The sequence below is a fragment of the Electrophorus electricus genome, chromosome 13 (genome assembly GCF_041902795.1).
Source record: "Electrophorus electricus isolate QZ-2024a chromosome 13, ASM4190279v1, whole genome shotgun sequence".
NCBI lineage: Eukaryota > Metazoa > Chordata > Actinopteri > Gymnotiformes > Gymnotidae > Electrophorus > Electrophorus electricus.
The window spans coordinates 13,368,291-13,387,590 of NC_137509.1; the positions used below are offsets into that span (position 1 = coordinate 13,368,291).

Consider the following 19,300-nt stretch of genomic DNA (forward strand, 5'->3'; position numbering starts at 1 on the left):
GAACAAAACAGGCCTAGCGAGCCAGGGACACTGTGGTCACGTAGTCTGAGCAGTCTCTTCCATTTCGCCCCAGTTTGCTGCATGCTTCAATCAGGCATAACGTGGTTAGCAAGCAACTTATTCCGTGTTTTTTTTTTCTTTTTGTTGTTGTTGTTGTTGTTGGTTGTTTGTTTTTATTGGCCAAAGTTCCCTGTGTGAGACTACCTTTCTTTTATGCATACGTTTCTTTTTCAGCTCCACTTCATTCCTTCTGTTGGTGGAAGTATTTAGGCTACCTTTCTGCTTTCCCTTGTTCTTATACCTCCTAATTCCCACGCCCGCCCCCCCACCCCAAGCCTCTGTAATGTTTGTTTTCGAGTGTGGTGGGCGGCTCCGTTCTTGGTGGCTTGGTTTGCTGGTTTCCACGGGGCATCGAGAAATACGGCAAGCCTCTGATTGGGCAAAAGGGAGGGGAATCCTGTGGAAACCACATCACGGCCCTCCAGAACCGGGCCTGCCCAGCAGCACCACAGTGACATTTCACAACCCAAAAAAATGATGACTAGTGTGGAGTTTGTGCCCAGGAAGACTGTATTCTCTTAAAGGTTTTGTTTTCCATTTGGAGTTTCGTGAGGTATTTCAGGAAAATGAAACACAAAAGTTTCTTACCAAGTTTTTTATAAAGAAACAAATGTATGTTTTGAATGCTAAACTAGCTGCTAAAGTTTTGTTTTTGTTTTGTTTTGGTTTGTTTTTTTACTCTAGATTAGCACAGATGCTAGCAATTGACCAACAAGATAAAAACAATAAACATGGGGAGAGGGGCTGCCACAAACAAATGTAAGAATGTTCCAATTTTAACATTGCACCTCCTCCCTGATCCCCACCCCAGCCATCAAAGGCTTCTCGCCCCAGCATAAGATCACTAGCTTTGAGGAGGCGAAGGGCCTGGACCGCATCAACGAACGGATGCCGCCCCGTCGCGACACCCTGCAGTGCGACGCCAGCCTCAACTCGCTCAACAAGGCACTGTGCTCCGAGGCCAACGGCACCGAGGGAAAGGCCGGCAGCGGCAACATCCAGTGACGCAGCGGCGCCACCCGCCCCGCCCGTGCCACCGCGGCAACGAGACTCCTCCCCCTCTCTTTCTCCACGCTCCGAATGCCAGACAAAGGAGTGCAGCAATCGGGGCCCTGCGCGACAGAAGGGAAGAGGGTGAGGAGAGAAGGGGGTGTGAAGGGGAGAGCAGAGTTTTCAAATACGATTCAGAGCGACACTCTTGTCTTTGGATATGCCTTTAAAAAAAAAAAGGAAAAAAAAAAAATTATTTTGCTTGTAGAAACCATGAAAAGTGCTTGCTGATTCACTCTTTTTCTGAATGAGTAAGTGTGGGAGGGTGCTTGTGGGTGTGGCCTGAGAGATCTTATGTGAAAACGCCTTTACTCATTACTGGAGAAAAGATTTGTGTGTGTGTGTGTGTGTGTGTGTGTGTGTGTGTGTGTGTGTGTGTGTGTGTGTGTGTGTGTGTGTGTCTTCTTACTAATTATTGTACGTTTACAAAAATACAGCACTAAAAATGGACGGAACATAAAATGTTTTTAACATAAAAAGGGTGTACAAACTAAATAAGGACTATTTATTGATACCTTTTTTGCTACTCTTATAAACTAGCTCTAAAGTAAATTAGGCAGTCTTAAAAGAATGTTGCAACATTGTTGAAATGCCAAAAATGAAATATTTTATGGTTTTTTGTACAGATTATGCTTACCTCAGGTTTCTTTGGTGTGTGTGCTTTGATTCTATTTTCTGTATAATGGCTAATTTGCTTTATGGCAACTACCCATTTTCTTGGAGTTTAAAACTGGAAATTACACCTGTCATTTGCGAAATACGTTTTGTTTTATTAAAGATGGGGGGGGGGGTAGATTTATTGTGGCTTGCTGGAATTTTTGTAAGTGTTCGTTTTTCTTTTTAAGTATTGCGAACAAACTATATATATATATATATATATATATATATATATATATATATATATATATATATAAGCACCTATATTCTGTACAAAAAGACAAAAAAACTAAAAGCATCTGCCTATGCATGTTTTATAAGATTTATCAAAGGAAATATGAATGAATTACCTTGGCCATTGAGGCCAGTTTTGATCTGTAGTGTGCTTAGTCGATATATACTGGAAATGTATACGCCAGGACAAAGCTTCAGGCCTTCAACTTATTTTGTAATGAAAGCATCGAACTATTTAATATTGGATGAGGAATCATGGTTTTTATGCTTGTAAGTACACATGTAGTCCAATTTAGCATGTTTAGCTGTTCTCGTGACACAAGTCTGTGGTTACATGTGGAACTTAAAATGCATGATAGTTGTTAATGTCATACAAGACATTTAGACTTTTTTGTTCTGTTTTGTAAACGTGCCACAGAAAAAGTGTAATTTGATGATGATTATTATTATTATTATTATTATTATTATTAGGAATATTGCTTTGTATATCAGTTACCAGTTTGTTACTGCTCAATACTTTAAGGAAACAAAATTCTCCATCAATTTTTTTAAACAACTGCTTAAGTGCCCTAGTATTTCACTACACAATGTTAAGCCTTGCTTTTGTAATTTAACTTCCAAACTGTTGGCAGATGAAGCATGCACTCACAATTATCACAGAGTATTTTATATTACTGTTCAATAAAGATGTGCATGAAAACGGCCCTCTTCTGTCCATGTGTGCGGGAATGGGTCCTGTCAAGCACAGAGAGAGGGGGGCTTAAAGGCACTGAAGCAGGAATTCGGTCACTAGGAGGAAATGTTGCATGCAGTGCTTATTTCTCTGGTGATCCTTTATCCTAGAGGGCCGAGAATTACTCAGACCAAGCCCTGGTCGTCCCAGTGTCTGCTTCAACTCTGCAAGTACAGATCATGGAAAATGAACCGTGGTATCCCAGTGTGGTGTAAAAATCAGTTGTTTTAACTGATCCTAAACATCTATATTGGTCACACAGTACAGACTAGTTGTCTTCCTCATTTCCTTGTATCTGAAAGAACATCCCATAGATAAAGTTTGCCTGATACCAAACTTGAGTGTTTAAAATAACATCCCCAAAAAAGTTTGAACAAAAACAAAAAAACCTATGTAAAAAATTTAACACCAAAAAAAAAATAATTTAATTCACTGATGAGACCTATTAGAGGGCTGTCACTTGACATCTCTCTATCCAAGACTCCCAAACAGTTATGCCACTCAAATAGAGCTAAACACAATGGCATAAGTGGGGAGAATCAGAATTATAAGACCCCAAATGTACAAACGAACCGAAGATGAAAATCAGCACTGGAGTCTGTGCTCGGTTTAGATAGATGGCTAGAGATAGATAGATAGCTTTGCCTGCTAGTTGGCGTGATCTAGGTTGTTTAGTCTTGGAAGCTGTTTAAGCTTCCTTGACTTTAAGGACTGGTTTCCCAGAAATAGATTAAGCCTAATCTTGGTCTAAATTGGTGGGCTATTAAGTGTAATGTGTGAGAGAGGAGGGAGAGGCTATATGTATGGCCTTACCTACTGTCAAATAAGGTATAAATGTTACATAGTCTGAACCATAATGAAGAACCTTGCTACTATGTAATATATCATTGATTATATGCTTTTTCAAAGTACATTACATTTATGGCATCTGGCTAACACCTTTAACAAAAGCATCTTAATATGGTTGACTGAACCCAAATCGAGTATTCAGGACTTTGCTTAGTGTCCCAACAGCAGAAACTTGGTAGTGGTGGGGCTTGAACTGCTAACCTTCTGCTTACTAATTAGGTACCTTAACCACTGAGCTACCACTGCCTGGGGTAGTTGTTAACTGTAGAACTGTGTACATTATATCCCTCATTTGTTACTCATATTTGTGAAATGCAGTTACTGCTTGGTTTTCATTCAGAGGTCCAGACTGAATTCCAAAATGGCATGAGAAGTGCATTTCCATTGCATTTCAATATGGACAAAAATCGGTCTTTCCAGTGGAGAAGGTCCTCTGCCAGGAAGAGGCACATATCCATGGACATAATCCTTACTACTGGTAGATTCTTTTTTCTCGACTTTAACCTTCCACTGGTATCTAAGCTTCCAAGCAGATGTGGAACATATTGTCCACTCGTATCTTCCATTACAATGTCTACAGGAAGCAGATTAGTGCTATGAGTAAAACCTGGGGAATGTAATCTGCAGGTTTTGGATTTATGGGCTGGTCTATGATTACACATAAAAGCTTGAGAAGATTACACTTACATTCCAGTGGCATCTCTTTGACTAGATCCTTGATTAATTAAAGTTTCCAAATTAATTTGGCAAAAAATACATTTGGGGAGAGGAAATCTTAGTTATATGACTTGGAAAACAATATTGTTATATAGTTTATTTGTCTGTGTACGGACATGTTTGGAAGATTATCATCTTTTGGCACATCCAGCATCCTCCCATGAGTTAGGCGTCTTTGCGAAAGCAGTCTATTCTAATATAGATTGTGTGGCCCCATTTCCTTTGGCCCTTTTTTTTAAGTACATAATGGGAGACACAATAGATGTAGGAAGGAAACCGATTTCTTGCATCCTGTTTTGGGCTGCGTAGGGCTTAGTATTAACCAAACACACATGCAAAGACACAGAGAAAAGTATTTATACATGACATGCGCGCACACTTGAGAACACAGAAAAGGATTTATACAAATTAAATTTAGTTCTTGATCTTGTACAACACCTTCACCACCAGAATGGGCCTTAAATGTCACAACACAACTCAGTCTTACAGCAGGTGACGTGACGTTAGGTGAGGTGGGTTTAGCACCCTTACATAAAGCACTGCTCCGTGTGCGCTCTGCGCGGCTGCAATAAGACACTCTCTACAACGGCCACTTTACAAAGCAACAGTTGTCCCTTGGCACAGCGCTAAATATGATGGAAACTCTCCGGTAGACTCTCGGAGACAAACTTTAACGCTTCTCTTTCCAGTGTCGTAACAGCATAGCTCCTCACAGCAAAGCAACGTCGCGTGTAGGTGTAACGCCACTGAAAGGTATGAGATGGCCGTTCGAGGCTAAGAATAACCCATAACCCATGTGTAGAGAAAACATGGCTACACACTTCTCCAGAGCTGCCCCATGGGGGGCCGTATAGCTGCGGCGATCCAAGTCTGTCAGGTGTGCCACGAGCACCTGTTTGCCAGGATCAGAATGACAGAATAAGGCTCGCAAAGGAGTACGCACACCGACTTTGACACCATTCCTGTCAGCAGAGCTGGGAATTCTCTCCCTGGCTGAACCACTCCCCAATAACTCCACCCCCTGTGCAGGCCACTAAACCCTCCACCCAAATCAAGGCTGGTGTATTTCCTCCACTTAACTACAGGAAGTGGCAGAATAAGCAACGTGAGCTGTATGTGAGCACGTCTCCTTTTGACCGCTGGCCCTAGCGCACCTCTCCGAAGACGCAGCGTGACATCGTATGCAAAAGAGGACCGTCATGGCCGCTGGCATCAATGTCCTCGTCCTCTTTTGTGTTCTGTTTCTAAGTAAGTAAAACTGTTCCTTTATTACTCTGTTAGGAGTCCGTTTGTGGGATGGTTTTTTTTTTTTTTATCTGGTGAAAATGTATGTTTAAGCAAATAATATGGCAGACACAATCTTTATATGGTGGCGTACAATGACATTTTGTGAAGTGAAGAATGAAAGGCCTGGTATCAGTGTGGCTATACCGGTTGCTTTGTAAAACGTGTATTAATATTCAGTGCATTAATACTGATGTCAGTGGGGGTTAATGCCTTTCATCTTTGGAATGTGTATGTGTGTTAAAAGTGACTGGTGAAATGTGTGGTCAGTTTGGCTTTAGTTGGTTGTGAAAAGTATGATAACTGATTGTTGTTTCTTATAGTCTATTGATGAACAGGAGTTGAACATGATGGTTGGGTAAAATAGAATGGTTGGATAAACTGGCTCAACAGCAGTCGTGTCATCTGGGAGCTTGATTAGTTTAGTGCCAGTTTAGTCCGGTTTATACTGGCCAAGACAATCAGGTTCAGGCCTTTTCCTGCTTAATGACATAAATCAAATGTAACTATAATTCACATTGTGCCAGACAGCGAGGAGACATTTCCCACCTTGGACAGGAAACTTGGATAGGTAGCTCCACTTTTGTGTGTGTAGGTGTGTGTGTGTGTGTGTGTGAGTGTGAGAGGAGGAGAAGGAGGGAGCTTTTCACAGCTGTGCTCATGTGTGGAGTGGATGTCTGTACTGATGGAAGAAGGAATGAATGCTGTTCTTTTGGTCATTGAAATTATATATGACACAATGTGATAAGAGCTTCCAACAAGCCACATGGGTCAGCAGCAAAAAAGAAAAACCCTTCACCCTCAGTTCCTAAAGTCAAAGTTCAGTATGATAACAGTTCAAGGCAAAGATGTTGGGTTGTATTGTCTGACAGTTTGTTAATACTTTTAGGCCAAATATGCTCCAAGACATCCAGGGTGACTGGTCCAATGCCATGCTCTGCTTGTAGTGGCTCTAAGTCATCTCAGTTGGTAATTTCAGACTCCTCTCTGTTTAGATACCGTGCTTTCAACAACAGTGGCACCTACAAATACTAAAGCACAGGGTGAGTCCCAGCTCTTCATCTCAGTAGTTCAGGACTACAGTGTTATCATATTATTATCATCTCATTTGTTGAATGGAAGGTGTAAATGGTTTGTGTTGTCTCCTTCTAAAATGTCTTGACATCTCTACCTATCTCTACCTCCCCTTATTAACCATAATGGGAGTTTTTTTTACAGGTTCCTATAAGGAAACATGCCCCCCACACACACACACACACCAGTGCTTAATAAATAGATTTATTTTATACTGTGTCTGAGGTAAGTTAGGAAGATTTGAAGTTGCAGAATGCAAGGAAAATTATAACTTAAGGATGTGATGAAATGTACCACAGCATATAAGTGCCCTTGGAAAGTACAGCCTACATGCCTTCTGTGTTTGTTTTGCTTTGTGGGAACATCATTCTAGGGTGGGCCATTGGCTGTGGAGATAAGCAATAGCCACCCCTCTTTCTCACAGGGAACAAAAAATATTGAGTCAGACCTCAATTTGCATGTTATAAATTAACAATAGAAGAAGCACAATAGCACAACGAAGCACACTGCTTACTTGGGATCCAACACTGACAAAGACCAATGGCTAAACAGAAACAATATATATTTTATATATACACACAGAAACAACGTAAAACGATGAACAGGTGTGATACACGGGAGGGGTGTGGCTATGCATATGAACACACACAGAGGCATCTAGGAGGAGGGGGCCGGGCCGGGACAGAACCCCCCCCTCCTCCACCAATGGTGCGACTCCCGGTGCGCCAGCCTATCGTTCCATGGCCCCCAGACCAATGCCAAATGCTGAGGCTGTAGGACTGAGCGAACCGACACAGGCCAGTACGAACAAGAAAAGGGGAGGAAGACAGGGACCATGACGATGACAAACACAAAAACAGGAACAGGAACAGGAACAGGCACTAAGGAAGACAAAGGGACTGGCACAGTAATCTTGATGGGGATGGGTAGGGTAACCGGAACTGGTATATGAACGAAACCACACAAAGGATTGGGAAAGAGTCTGGGAATGCTGGCAGGAACCCCAACCAGTCCCCCTGTCGTCAGATGGGCCGCCGACTTGCGTGGTGACGACGTCTCCGGTTTTGGGGTGGACGAGCCAGGAAGTGCACGAGATGATTTGCCTGTCTCTAGAGCGGGCACTAGTGATGCTTCTTTTTAGCCTCGTCGAGGCGCACAAGTAGGCACGCAAGCTCTAAGGCTGTGTGCCATGGGTGAGGGAGTGTCCTCTGATGACAATGCCTCTTTAAAGGTGACACTGAGTGGCTTGCAGGCTCTAGAGAAGCGTGCTTTGAGCGGTGCCTTAGGCTCCAGAGGCTCGTGGTTCTCAGAGTCCTCCTCCACCTCCACTGACGGATTCCCAGAGCGGTCAGGTTCCGTGTACGACTTGAGGCTGACGTCGTCATACTCCTCACCTTTGCCGTAATCACCATAGCCTTTCCGGTAGTCCATAGAGGGCACGTAAGACCCTGCAGAGCCCGACCATGGATACTGGTCGTCGTAGTCATCCTGGTCCCAGTAGTCCAGTGAAGCTAGATAGGACTCTAAAGAGTCTGACCCTGGACCACGATCAGGGCCCCCCCAAAATCCTCCAGGGACACTTTCCCCTGCTTTGATGGCAGGGAGTGTTCCCACCAGTATGGAGGATTCCCCTACACAGTTGGTTTGGGGCGACTATACTGCTGCTTCTTCATCTTCCCCTTGCCCTTGGCTCATGCATCCCTTAGCGGTCGGTGTTTCTGGGATGTGGGAGGCGAGGCAGGATGCACAGACAGGCCGTGTCGCACACACAGACGTTTATTAGCGCACGTAACAAAAATTAAACCAAACACGAACACTACTTCGTATGCAATAGCCCACGAAGTACCCAGCTTACTTGGAGTCAAACACCGACAAAGACCAACGACTAAACAGGACTTTATATATGCACAGGGTAACATCGTAAAACAAGGAACAGGTGTGATACACGAGATGGATGTGGCCATGCATACGAACACACACACACACACACACACACACACACACACACTCACACACACACACACACACACACACACAAGCAGGTGTCTAGGAGGAGGAGGCTGTGTTGTGACGATTCTTCCCACTTGCAGTTGTTTCACTCAGTTGGTACTATATGCAAATTATTTCACGTATAGTATTGTATAGTATTATTTTATAGTAATAATGTTAGACTTTACATGGTTTAGCAAACAAGCATGCTTCCCAGTTACTAAAAAAGACTGATCCACAAGCATCAACATCATTAGATGGTGACTCTCACTCTTACTGAGCTGTGCATTGCCACAGGCTTTCACTACTATAGAGGCATCTCCCCATTCACAGACACTTTTCTCCTATGTGAAAATGTTTTCTGTGGATATGGTCAAGGAAAGTGAAGTCTGCACAAGACCTGAGGATGTCTGTTATGCTCATGTCGTTGCACTAGTTTAGGTTAACTGCTCCTCACAGCAGGGAACAGTGAAGTCCTACATGTCAGACCTCAAAAGTGCTCAGTGTAAATTGTAAATCAACAACATATCGAGCAAGTTGAACAATACTCAAAGATTTATGAGACTGGAAGCACTATGAAGTTGGGTTTTTTATTGTTCCTCTGTCTCCGTAACCATTTTTTATAAACAAATTATTTATTCTGTCTTACTGTTTACACTCCACCAGCCATGTCATTAGAAACAGGCAGCCATTTCCAACCCTTTATCAGTATCTCGTGCTGACTGTGATGGACCAGTCTCAGTCCCGCAGGGACACAGATACATTGGGAAGTCCCCAGCAACACTGCTGTTCCTAATGAACTTACAGCAGCTCAGCATTCACAACTATGTCATTTTTAATGGTCTAACACCCAAATGATATCCGGTCAACAGTGGGCTTGTGATGAAAGGTGAAGAGGGTGGCTGACAATTTGTGCATTAGCTGCAGTCCATAATTGTACATGTAGAAAATGCACCTAGATATGATAGGTCTACGTAACAACAAAGTTGCAAGTGGTGAATGTATATAAACAGTCAAAGGTGTGATCAGTTTAGGCCATGTAATTTTGCTTTAGTTGTGAAAGCAGTGACCGTTGGTTGTACTCCTTATAATCTATTGATAAATAGTAGTTAAACAGAATGGTTGGCTTAAAGAATAGTCGGGTAAACTAACTCTTCTACAGTTGTGCCACCTGGCAGTTAGTCTAGAGAGACAGACAGAAAAACCCCTTTTCACAGTTGAGTTTCTATGTGGAATGGATCTCTGTATTGGGAGAAGAGCAGACAAATGCTGTTATTTTTGTTATTCGAATGCAATACAGCACAATTTGAGAGCTTCAGCGAGCCACACTGGTCAGCACCAAAAAATGGATAAAGCACAAATAGTCACCCTCAGTTCCTAAAGGCAAAGCTCAGTATAATAACTGCATTCCAAGGCACAGATGTTCAACTGTATTGTCTGAAAGTTTGTTAATACACTTGGGCCAAATATGCACCAAGGCATGCAGTGTGACTAGACCAGTGCCATGCTCTGCTTGTAGTGGTTCATCATCTGAATCAGCCATTTCAAACTGCTGTCTGTTTAGGTATCATATCTTCAACAATAGTGACACCAGCAAGTGTTAGCAAAAATGGTAAGTCCCAACTCTTCATCTCAGTAGTTCAGGACTACAGTGTTATCATGTTATCATGTTATGACCATTCATTAGTTGAATGGAAGGTTTAAGAAGTTTTCATCTTCTAACTGCTTTAAAAGTTGTCCTATGCATCAAACCTCAAATATACTAAATATGGGAATTGTAAATCAACAACATATCAAACAACAATGCACCTAGATATGATAGACATACATAACAAAGTTGCGAGTAATTGGTGAATGTATATCCAAACTCTAAGGTGTGGTCAGTTTAGCTGTAAATTAGCTTTAGTTTGTTGTGAAAGCGGTCTATTATAAACAGAATTAGCCTGTTGATAATTCAATTGATTAGTCTATAGCCTATTGATAAACAGTACTTGAACAGAATGGTTGTGTAAAACAGAATGGTTGGGTAAACTGGTTCAACTGCAGTTGTGTCACCAGGCAAGTCAGTTAGTTTATCGCCAGTTCCAATAGTCCAATTTATACTGTTAAGACAGACAGTTTCAGGTCATGACATTCATGACATAAATAACAGGAAGCTGAGAAAGACAAAAGGATGCAGATTTTCACAGCTGTGCTCATATGTGGAATGGATGTCTGTACTGATGGAAGAGGGAATGAATGCTGTTCTTTTTGGTCATTGAAATGCAGTATGACACAATGTGATAAGAGAGCTTCCAGCAGGCCACATGCGTCAGCAACAAAAAAAAAAAAGTATAATAATTTATTCACCCTCAGTTCCTAAAGTCAAAGTTCAGTATGATAACAGTTCAAGGCAAAGATGTTGGGCTGTATTGTCTGACGGTTTGTTAATACTTTTGGGCCAAATATGCTCCAAGACATCCAGGGTGACTGGTCCAATGCCATGCTCTGCTTGTAGTGGTTCATCATCTGAATCAGCCATTTCAAACTGCTGTCTGTTTAGGTATCATATCTTCAACAATAGTGACACCAGCAAGTGTTAGCAAAAATGGTAAGTCCCAACTCTTTATCTCAGTAGTTCAGGACTACAGTGTTATCATGTTATCATGTTATGACCATTCATTAGTTGAATGGAAGGTTTAAGAAGTTTTCATCTTCTAACTGCTTTAAAAGTTGTCCTATGCATCAAACCTCAAATATACTAAATATGGGAATTGTAAATCAACAACATATCAAACAACAATGCACCTAGATATGATAGACATACATAACAAAGTTGCGAGTAATTGGTGAATGTATATCCAAACTCTCAGTTGGTAATTTCAGACTCCTCTCTGTTTAGATACCGTGCTTTCAACAACAGTGGCACCTACAAATACTAAAGCACAGGGTGAGTCCCAGCTCTTCATCTCAGTAGTTCAGGACTACAGTGTTATCATGTTATTACCATCTTTTCATTTGTTGAATGGAAGGTGTATAAGATTTATGTTTTCATCTTCTAAAATGTTTCAACATCTCTATATGCACAATATTAACCAAAAGGAGACTTTTTTACAGGTTCCTCTAAGCAAACATGCCCCCATACATACATACACACACATACATGCATACACACACACACATACATACACACCAGGGTTTAGGAAAGGTAGATATCGTCTATGCTGTACCTGCGGTACAGAAGATTTTAAGATAGAGGGGCCAAGGAATATTATAAGAACTTAAGAATGGCATAAATTGTACCACAGCATATAACTGAACTTGGAAAGTGCAGTCTACATGCCTTCTGCATTTGTTTTGCTTATGTGGGAACATCAGTCTTGGGTGGGCCACCCTGCGTGATGAAATGCAGGGTGAGTCCCCAACTCTTCATCTAGGTAGCTCATGACTACACTGTTATCATGTTATGACCACCTTTTCATTAGTTGAATGATGTTCAGCCATCAATCTGAGTCAGCATGACTCTGTTGGAAGCATTAGAGCTATAAAGCTAGATTCAATATATAAAGCTAGATCCAAAGTGTTACATGCAGTTAGTTCAGTTCTATGCTTTGCTTGTATAAGGGGCACCCGTTTACAAAATGTGGCCAAAAGGAAAAGGGATATTCCTAATATGCTTTTCTAACTTTTTAGAAGTGAGTCTGCATTTGTCTTTAACTGTCTTTCACCTTTGCTTTGTGCTACATTTGATAACTTAAGTATCGGTTTAGCAAGCACTTGATTCTCTGCATTTTAGTACCAGTTGGTTTACTCTGACTCAATGCTAAAGAATTTTCAAGTGAGGGAATGTTAGTGTTCTTACTCTTTAGCAGGCATTACTTTATGAAAAAGATCTTCTTCCTATTCCACAAAAACACAGTTATCACCAGATGAGTCTCACTCTAACTGACCTGTTTTCTGAACTGCACGGGTTTCACTGCTGCAGGCACTACTTTCTCTTTCTCAGGCTTTTTCTCTCAAATGTTTCTTCAAACTTTTGTAGATGTGGAAAGCGTGTGTAATGAAGTGTGAAATGCAGTGAACAGTTGTTACTAATAATGTTAATTGAGAGTACTTTTACCATCCAAGATGCCAAAATGGTTAGTCTAAGCACACACCAGGCTAAGGCCTTAGCCTTGTAATGACATATTGAAATGTTTCTCTTGGTTTTGCTAGGATTCAGTCTGATGTATTCACAGCAAACAGTTTCCTTTGTTAATATTATTTTTTATTTTTTATCTGTTATGGCTTTCAAGACTTCACATCTGCAGTGAGCACACAATCTACTTCCACGATTCTTCACAGTCCCACAACAAATCTGTTATCCTCAGGTTAGTCTCACTCTAACCGTTGCTCAGTGCTGATGCTTAGACACTGCTTTGATCATCACCATAAAAGCAATTTTAAGAAGAATAAAGCTTACTTCTTTGAGTGTTCATTTGGTGTGACTATAACAACAATTTCACCTGCGGGACCAGGACAAGTCGTACATCAAATATGCAAAATGTCTAAAGGAACAACTGTATACTCTTTTAGTGCAGCCTAATGAAAAGGAAGTGGGAAACAGTTTGACACAAGTGAATAACACAAGCAACTTGACACAAGCAAATAACACATGTGAGTATATATGTGCTTGTGTATACGTAACTATGTGACTGAGATTCTGTTGCCTAAGGCAACATATTTAAGGAAACAACTGTATATTTTTTCAGATCCTGAGAATAGAAATGACATAGAAACAACCAGAAATCCCCCAACCAGTAGTGAGGCTGACGGTGCGTATCTGTGTATGCCTGCAAAGGTCATTCAGATTGTACGGGATTGTGTAATATCTATTCAAGCTTAATGAAGCGACCAAGCAAATTAGTAGTTGCCAATATCTGTGAGTTGGCCAAAGCTTTTTCAGGTTTTCCTCTGCTACTTCAGGGAAGGTCAAAGAACTACACTGCCAACTACTGAAGAGAGTTAACAGTGAAGTTATTTAAGGCATACTATATATAAAGTATTCGGTCCTGATTTTCTTCTAGTCTCTGGGCAGAACTCAGAAAGAGTAGGCTTAAGCAACTCAGAGCAGTTGCTGCATGCTCAAGCATTCCATCAGACTGCGTTGAAAATCAGTACTGTGATGACTTAAAATTGTCCAACTATTTTGCACCCATGGTGTGCTTTGTAGCATTTTGAAAGCATGATGGCTCTTTATATATATATATATATATATATCTCCAAAAAGGATTGATTCCTGTTGAGTAACTGTAGTGTACTGTAGTTAAAGTGACGTTATCAGTCACCAGCATTGCAGCAACACATTCCCTCATTCATAAATATGGATGCCGTGGGCCTTTAGTATGTACAGACGAATTTACATATCGGTTTTAATTGGCTTTCACATGGGCGCAGATGGGTTTAGAGCAGCGGTAAATTGATTTTGGTGCGCTAATTATTGCCAGGATTGTTTTATGAGTAGGAATTAAATACTGTGTTGCACATTTGTGTTGCACATGACTCTGGCCCATATGTTTATGGGAAGCTAATGTCATGCAGTTTCTTAAACCTTCCAGAATATTATCCTGATATACTAATTTAAGTGTTGAATGTGTTATAAACAATGTATTTTGATATCTTACAACAGTAAAGGACTATACACATCGATTTACTCGGTATCACTATGCAGGAATTTGAAAGGTTTTGTCAGCGATATATCTTGTATTGTGACATTTAACTAACGTAAATAGATAAGTTTATGTGTGTAAATGTTGACATATTTGTTTAACTGTGTACATCTTTGAAAACAGTAATACATTACTCATTATTAATTATACTTTTACTCAGATAAGGAAAGTAAACCCAAAGGAAAGGAACCCAACCATGACCCAAAGAAGGACAACAGCTCAGGAAAAGGACAGCACTCTGGTACGTAGATTTGTCTTTAGGGTCAATAGGAATGAACAAGAGCATATATTAAGTGAATGTCAGCCCAGTATGAAGAAAGGAAGAAACAATAAGGTGAAATTATCGAAATTATGACAAATATGTCATATGAAGTTTTTTTAACTTTCATTAACTTTTTGTTATAGGACATGTGTCTTCAATGCTCAAATCATCTGATCAGTCAAAGTTTCTTTGTATTTCAGCTCACTAGAAATTCATGGAAAAATTTGTGCCTTTATGTCAGTTCCCTGCTGGGGATTTTCATGTGAATACCTTGCCAAGTGCTAATTATGCATTACAAACTCAGAAACAGCTTTGATATTCATACACTAAATTCATACACTAAACCATACTGATCACTTAATATATCATTGTACTAAATCTGATATGATAGCATTACTTTTAAGGAGTTTTTAATGGAGTATTTTATGTATGTTTTTATATGTTGTTTATTGATCATGATATTACATCATATTCTTTGTAATATCAGAGACACTCATTATCTTGTGTCAAATAGCAGATACATTGTTATGGTTATGTTACAGATTATAACTACCTTTGGCTGTTGTTGATTTTGGTGGTGATTGTGGCTGTAATAATATACTGCAAGTTTAAAGGGGTGAAAATACATCATCATCCAGGTATTTATTAAAACTTGTGTAAATTGACTATTAAAAATAAAATGATCTATATGGGCACATATTTATACTTCTTAAAGTAAACCAATTTAAGCTTTTTTTCCCTTTTGGTTGGCATTTCTAGAAATGACAGACAATGGAACTGAGAAGTAAGTATTTGAGCCCCTTAGTTTCAATGTTTTATTCCATTAGCTATGCAATTATGTTGGGAATATACAATGTGTCAGTGTGAAACTTTGTGGAGTTAGTTTAACTGGTTGTGTATGACCGATTAAATCAGTTCTGATTCATCTCCTCTGTGGTTAGTTCATTTAAAGAAAATAACTATATAACTACACAAATAACTATATATCTGTTTCTGTACTCTCATTACCTAGAAATTGAGGCTAAGATCTTATGAAGTGTTGTAGGGGTTTCTTGCTGGGAAGAATATCTACTAGACAAATACAGTACTTTCATACTGATGACATTACTAAGAAATGGTCATTAAGACTTGTTTTAATTGTTTCCATGTTGCTAATGAAAATCCAGTGCGTCGTTCCAAAGAACAGAGAGTAACAAAGATGGAGTCATGCTCCTGGGAGTGAAGACATCAGGTGCTGAGGAGAATGGTATGGGATGCAGTTTATTGATGTATTTGATTAGTCTATTATTATTAGCAGAACTGTGCTAATCAGATTCTCTGGTTAAATTAGAGGACGGTTCATATTTTAAAAAAGTATTTAAAGCGATATCATCTGCATTTCTGATATTTTGATCACATTTACATTAAAAGGAACATTAGCTAGCTATCTTATATTCACCTGGTCAGATAGGTCTAGCTAACAGGCTTTAACTATATTGGCAATTTCAAAAGTGGCAATGTCAAATCATTTAATGTTATAAAAATACCTTTGTAGCTGAGCTAAATTGCATAAAATTAAGAAACATTAGCAATGTCATTGCTTGCTAGATTGAATAAAATGTAATTAAAAATAAAAGACTTACCAACTAACACACGTTGCATCCAGTGTCAGGAAAGCTGTTGGTTTAAGCTTTAGTCAAGTGGCAAATCCAGAGCTGTATTGCGACTAAATTTCAAATTTATTTGCAGGAAATTGCCTGCTACAAACTCTTGCTTTTGGTGTCACTTCAACCCCAGAAAGAAATCTGAGCCATTTTGATTTGGTCTTGTTTTCTGGAGGGGGGGGGGGGGGGTGTAATGAGTAATGGTTAACATTTCTCCTACTTGAATCCAGAAACTGAGCATTATACACGTGCCATGTCTTATAAGAGTGAGTGGAGTATAGTAGGGTCAGCTGATTTCCCAGCTCATGAATACCCAATATAAGGTATCTTATATAAGGTATGATTCACTCTAGTCAACTGTTATCTATTATGTCAAAGATAACGCGAAATAAAGTGTAATTCCTAAATGGTAGTTATGGGGCAGTATACAAAAATGTATAAAATGTAGAGGTTGCAGTACCTGGTAATGTTGGACTGAAGCCAGAGTTTGAGGATAATCACATACATCCATTTTTGAGTAAAGAGGAAAAATACTGTGCAGGGCCTTTAAACAGTGTCATGGCCTCCTCAGGATTCCTAGGGCTTTACTGCTGTTCAAGCCAGGAACTAACATTAAAATAACGACCACCTTCATCCAGACACTGCCAGTTTATACACTGAAACAATTTAGCTAAGACAACCTTTTGCAAACTTAATCTCCTTGTTTCCTTCAAGGGCCTTCTCTGAAATCAATTAGTTATCTGAGGAGAAAGTGCGAGTCCACATGTTCCCATCTAATCCATTCCTTCCCTCCTGCTCATCAGCCAACAACCCACCCTCAAATGCATCTGATCTCTGCATGCACTTGCTCAGAGGAAGCAGGAGGCTTTTAATAACTCATTGTTGCTGGCAGGGAAGGGAATATTTGGGCTTGGCTGACCAAGAGAAGGTGTTTCCTGCTGTTTATTCTCTTACATCTCTTCCCTCTCCCACCCTGTAAAGTCCACTAACGGATGAAAGATAGCCCCTTCCATAACCTAACACTACCTATTTTGGAGCAGCAACATTGTGTGCCAGTGAACACCATCAAATGCCATTGTGTAGACTTGTGTTTTGCACTTTTGAAAACCTATAATGGAGTAACAGAGAGGGACATTACAGCATTTCCATATCATACTTACTACACAAAAAGCTTTCTTTTTTTCATATTTAATTTACAATTAGAAGAAAAAAAAAAAGATGCTGTATTTGTTAATTGGTGTTTTTGGAACAGGAAATGATGTCAACATTTGAGAATGTGCCCCCTCGGGCTTAGAGCCTTGAGCCAGTACTGTGACTTTAAAAAAGCTATTGTTGTTACAGTGTCAATACAGCATTGTATCTACGTTCCTATTGACTTTTTTACTGTTCTTTCACTGTCCCTGTTTCAGTATATGACATGGGATGCTCAGCTTTTCAATTTGCTTGACTGTAACAATCCAAACACTGTCAGGACGTTCAGCAGGACCACAAAAGATCTCAAATGTAGTCGCGGCTACACAATAACGCTCATGAGTTATTGTACTCATCTGATTTAACTAGTAACTAGAAACGCTTAAATATGACATGGTGGTTATGTTACTAAACGACAAACCTTTATTCTGATCTTGTTTCAGAAGCTATTTCTAGACATAAGCATTGTCTGGTGTACTTATATGAGCAGTGTGTGCTGTAATGTGGCTTTTATTGGATGGTTGCTGTGGACTGACTAATTTTCTGTCCCTTTAAAAGTTCCATAGAGACACCTAGTGGAGGCAGCACTCATTTCAGTATTCATTTCTTCTTTTTTTTTGTTCTGGCTCCTGTGAATCTTTCTGGCTAGACACAGAACATGTGTGCGAAGAAAAATGATCTTCTAACAGCTTGTGAAAGTCAGCGTGGTTCTTTTAACGCCTTGATCTGTCTGCAGCTAAATGAGAGGGAGGATGAACCGAGAGTCTGAAAAGAAGCGCTGAAACAGGAACAGTGGAAGATGAAGATCACAAGCTTCAGTGTCGTCTTTCTGGAAAGACATGAAGCAGTAGTGACTTGGCACTTGCAATTATTATGAGCAAAAATGCTGGAGAAGATTCCTGTATCGTTATAAAAGCCCTGACTAAAATTTTGTTTTTCTCATTCTTGGCCCTTCTACCTGTCTATATTTTGTATGCTCAACTCAACACTATAAAAATAATTCAGTCTTTTGCTGGAAATATATTTTGTATTATAGTTTGATACATGAGAATGTACAGAGATTTTTTGATATTCTCCTCTGAACATTGAACTGTTCGTTAAATGTTTGCCCTTTTTTGGAAAGTGTTAAGATTGTCTGATACACAGCAACGATGTATTTTCATTACTTCATGGAAAGCAGAGATAGTCTGTAGCTTTTGTAGATTTCAGACTGTCAGAAAAATCTGCATGGTTGTAGATTTAACATAAAGCATAGCTAGACATATTTTACAGCCATAGATATGCATTAGAGATAGAGTTAGTGACTTTTTGATCATAACAAATATAACAAATAACTGATCGCTAGCTATGTGTTTGCTTTAACTTAAAAACTTTATTACAATTCATCAGGATATCAATATTGACATAAATCATAAACAGATCTAGAGAAGATCTAAATAAATCTGTCCAAAGCATAACAGATCAAATGGGTAACAGTGAAATGTTAGAGCAGCCTAGGTGATACATTTCCATGACGTGAAAATGTGAAAATGCCTTATTAGCTTATACACACACACACACACACACACACACACACACATATCGGTAAAATGTTTGGACATGTATGTTTTAATACTAATAAAGGCATTTTAATCAATGGATTATGTATTTATGTTCTAATTGATTAAGTTTTTCTCTAAGGAAAATGTGTTAGTCTATCTATGAATTAATTTTCAAAACATGCACTCTTAGCAAATAGTTTTCTTTCAGAACTTTAGTTCCTTACCCCACAAATGTTAAAGACTGTCTTAAAGACTGATGGAACAGCATCAAAGGTGGTTGCATCATGAAGAGAACACCAAGAGCATGCAAAGCTGTCATCAAAGTAAAG

General features: G+C 39.7%; 2 protein-coding genes across 12 annotated transcripts in view; both read left to right on the top strand.

Annotated features, from left to right (window-relative positions):
* Nucleotides 1-2,701, top strand: part of LOC113577345 (protein phosphatase 3 catalytic subunit alpha) — a 55,462-nt gene extending 52,761 nt beyond the window's left edge. For 5 of the 6 annotated variants that reach the window (XM_035536684.2, XM_035536686.2, XM_035536685.2 and 2 more), the window contains one exon: nucleotides 872-2,701. In XM_035536684.2, the coding sequence (XP_035392577.1) occupies nucleotides 872-1,065 (194 nt within the window). In that variant the 3' untranslated portion in view covers nucleotides 1,066-2,701. Of the gene's footprint in view, nucleotides 1-744; nucleotides 765-871 lie in introns of those variants that run through there. The other variant, XM_081695279.1, reaches the window with a different exon arrangement.
* A 2,586-nt stretch (nucleotides 2,702-5,287) lies between these two features.
* On the top strand, nucleotides 5,288-19,070 carry LOC118240131 (uncharacterized). Of its 6 annotated transcripts, none has more exons than XM_035519974.2 (13): nucleotides 5,367-5,548; nucleotides 6,580-6,627; nucleotides 10,212-10,259; nucleotides 11,145-11,237; nucleotides 11,529-11,576; nucleotides 12,922-12,996; nucleotides 13,202-13,282; nucleotides 13,378-13,440; nucleotides 14,495-14,575; nucleotides 15,139-15,234; nucleotides 15,356-15,380; nucleotides 15,763-15,842; nucleotides 18,167-19,070. In XM_035519974.2, exons 1-13 carry the CDS (start codon nucleotides 5,482-5,484, stop codon nucleotides 18,172-18,174), a joined length of 813 nt encoding a protein of 270 aa, XP_035375867.1. In that variant the 5' UTR covers nucleotides 5,367-5,481; the 3' UTR covers nucleotides 18,175-19,070. The 6 variants fall into 6 exon arrangements, with proteins under 6 accessions (XP_081551409.1, XP_081551408.1, XP_081551407.1 ...); XM_035519975.2 differs by having other exon boundaries at nucleotides 5,372-5,548; nucleotides 11,190-11,237; XM_081695282.1 differs by lacking the exon at nucleotides 15,139-15,234 and having other exon boundaries at nucleotides 5,342-5,548.
* The last annotated feature ends 230 nt before the right edge of the window (nucleotides 19,071-19,300 follow it).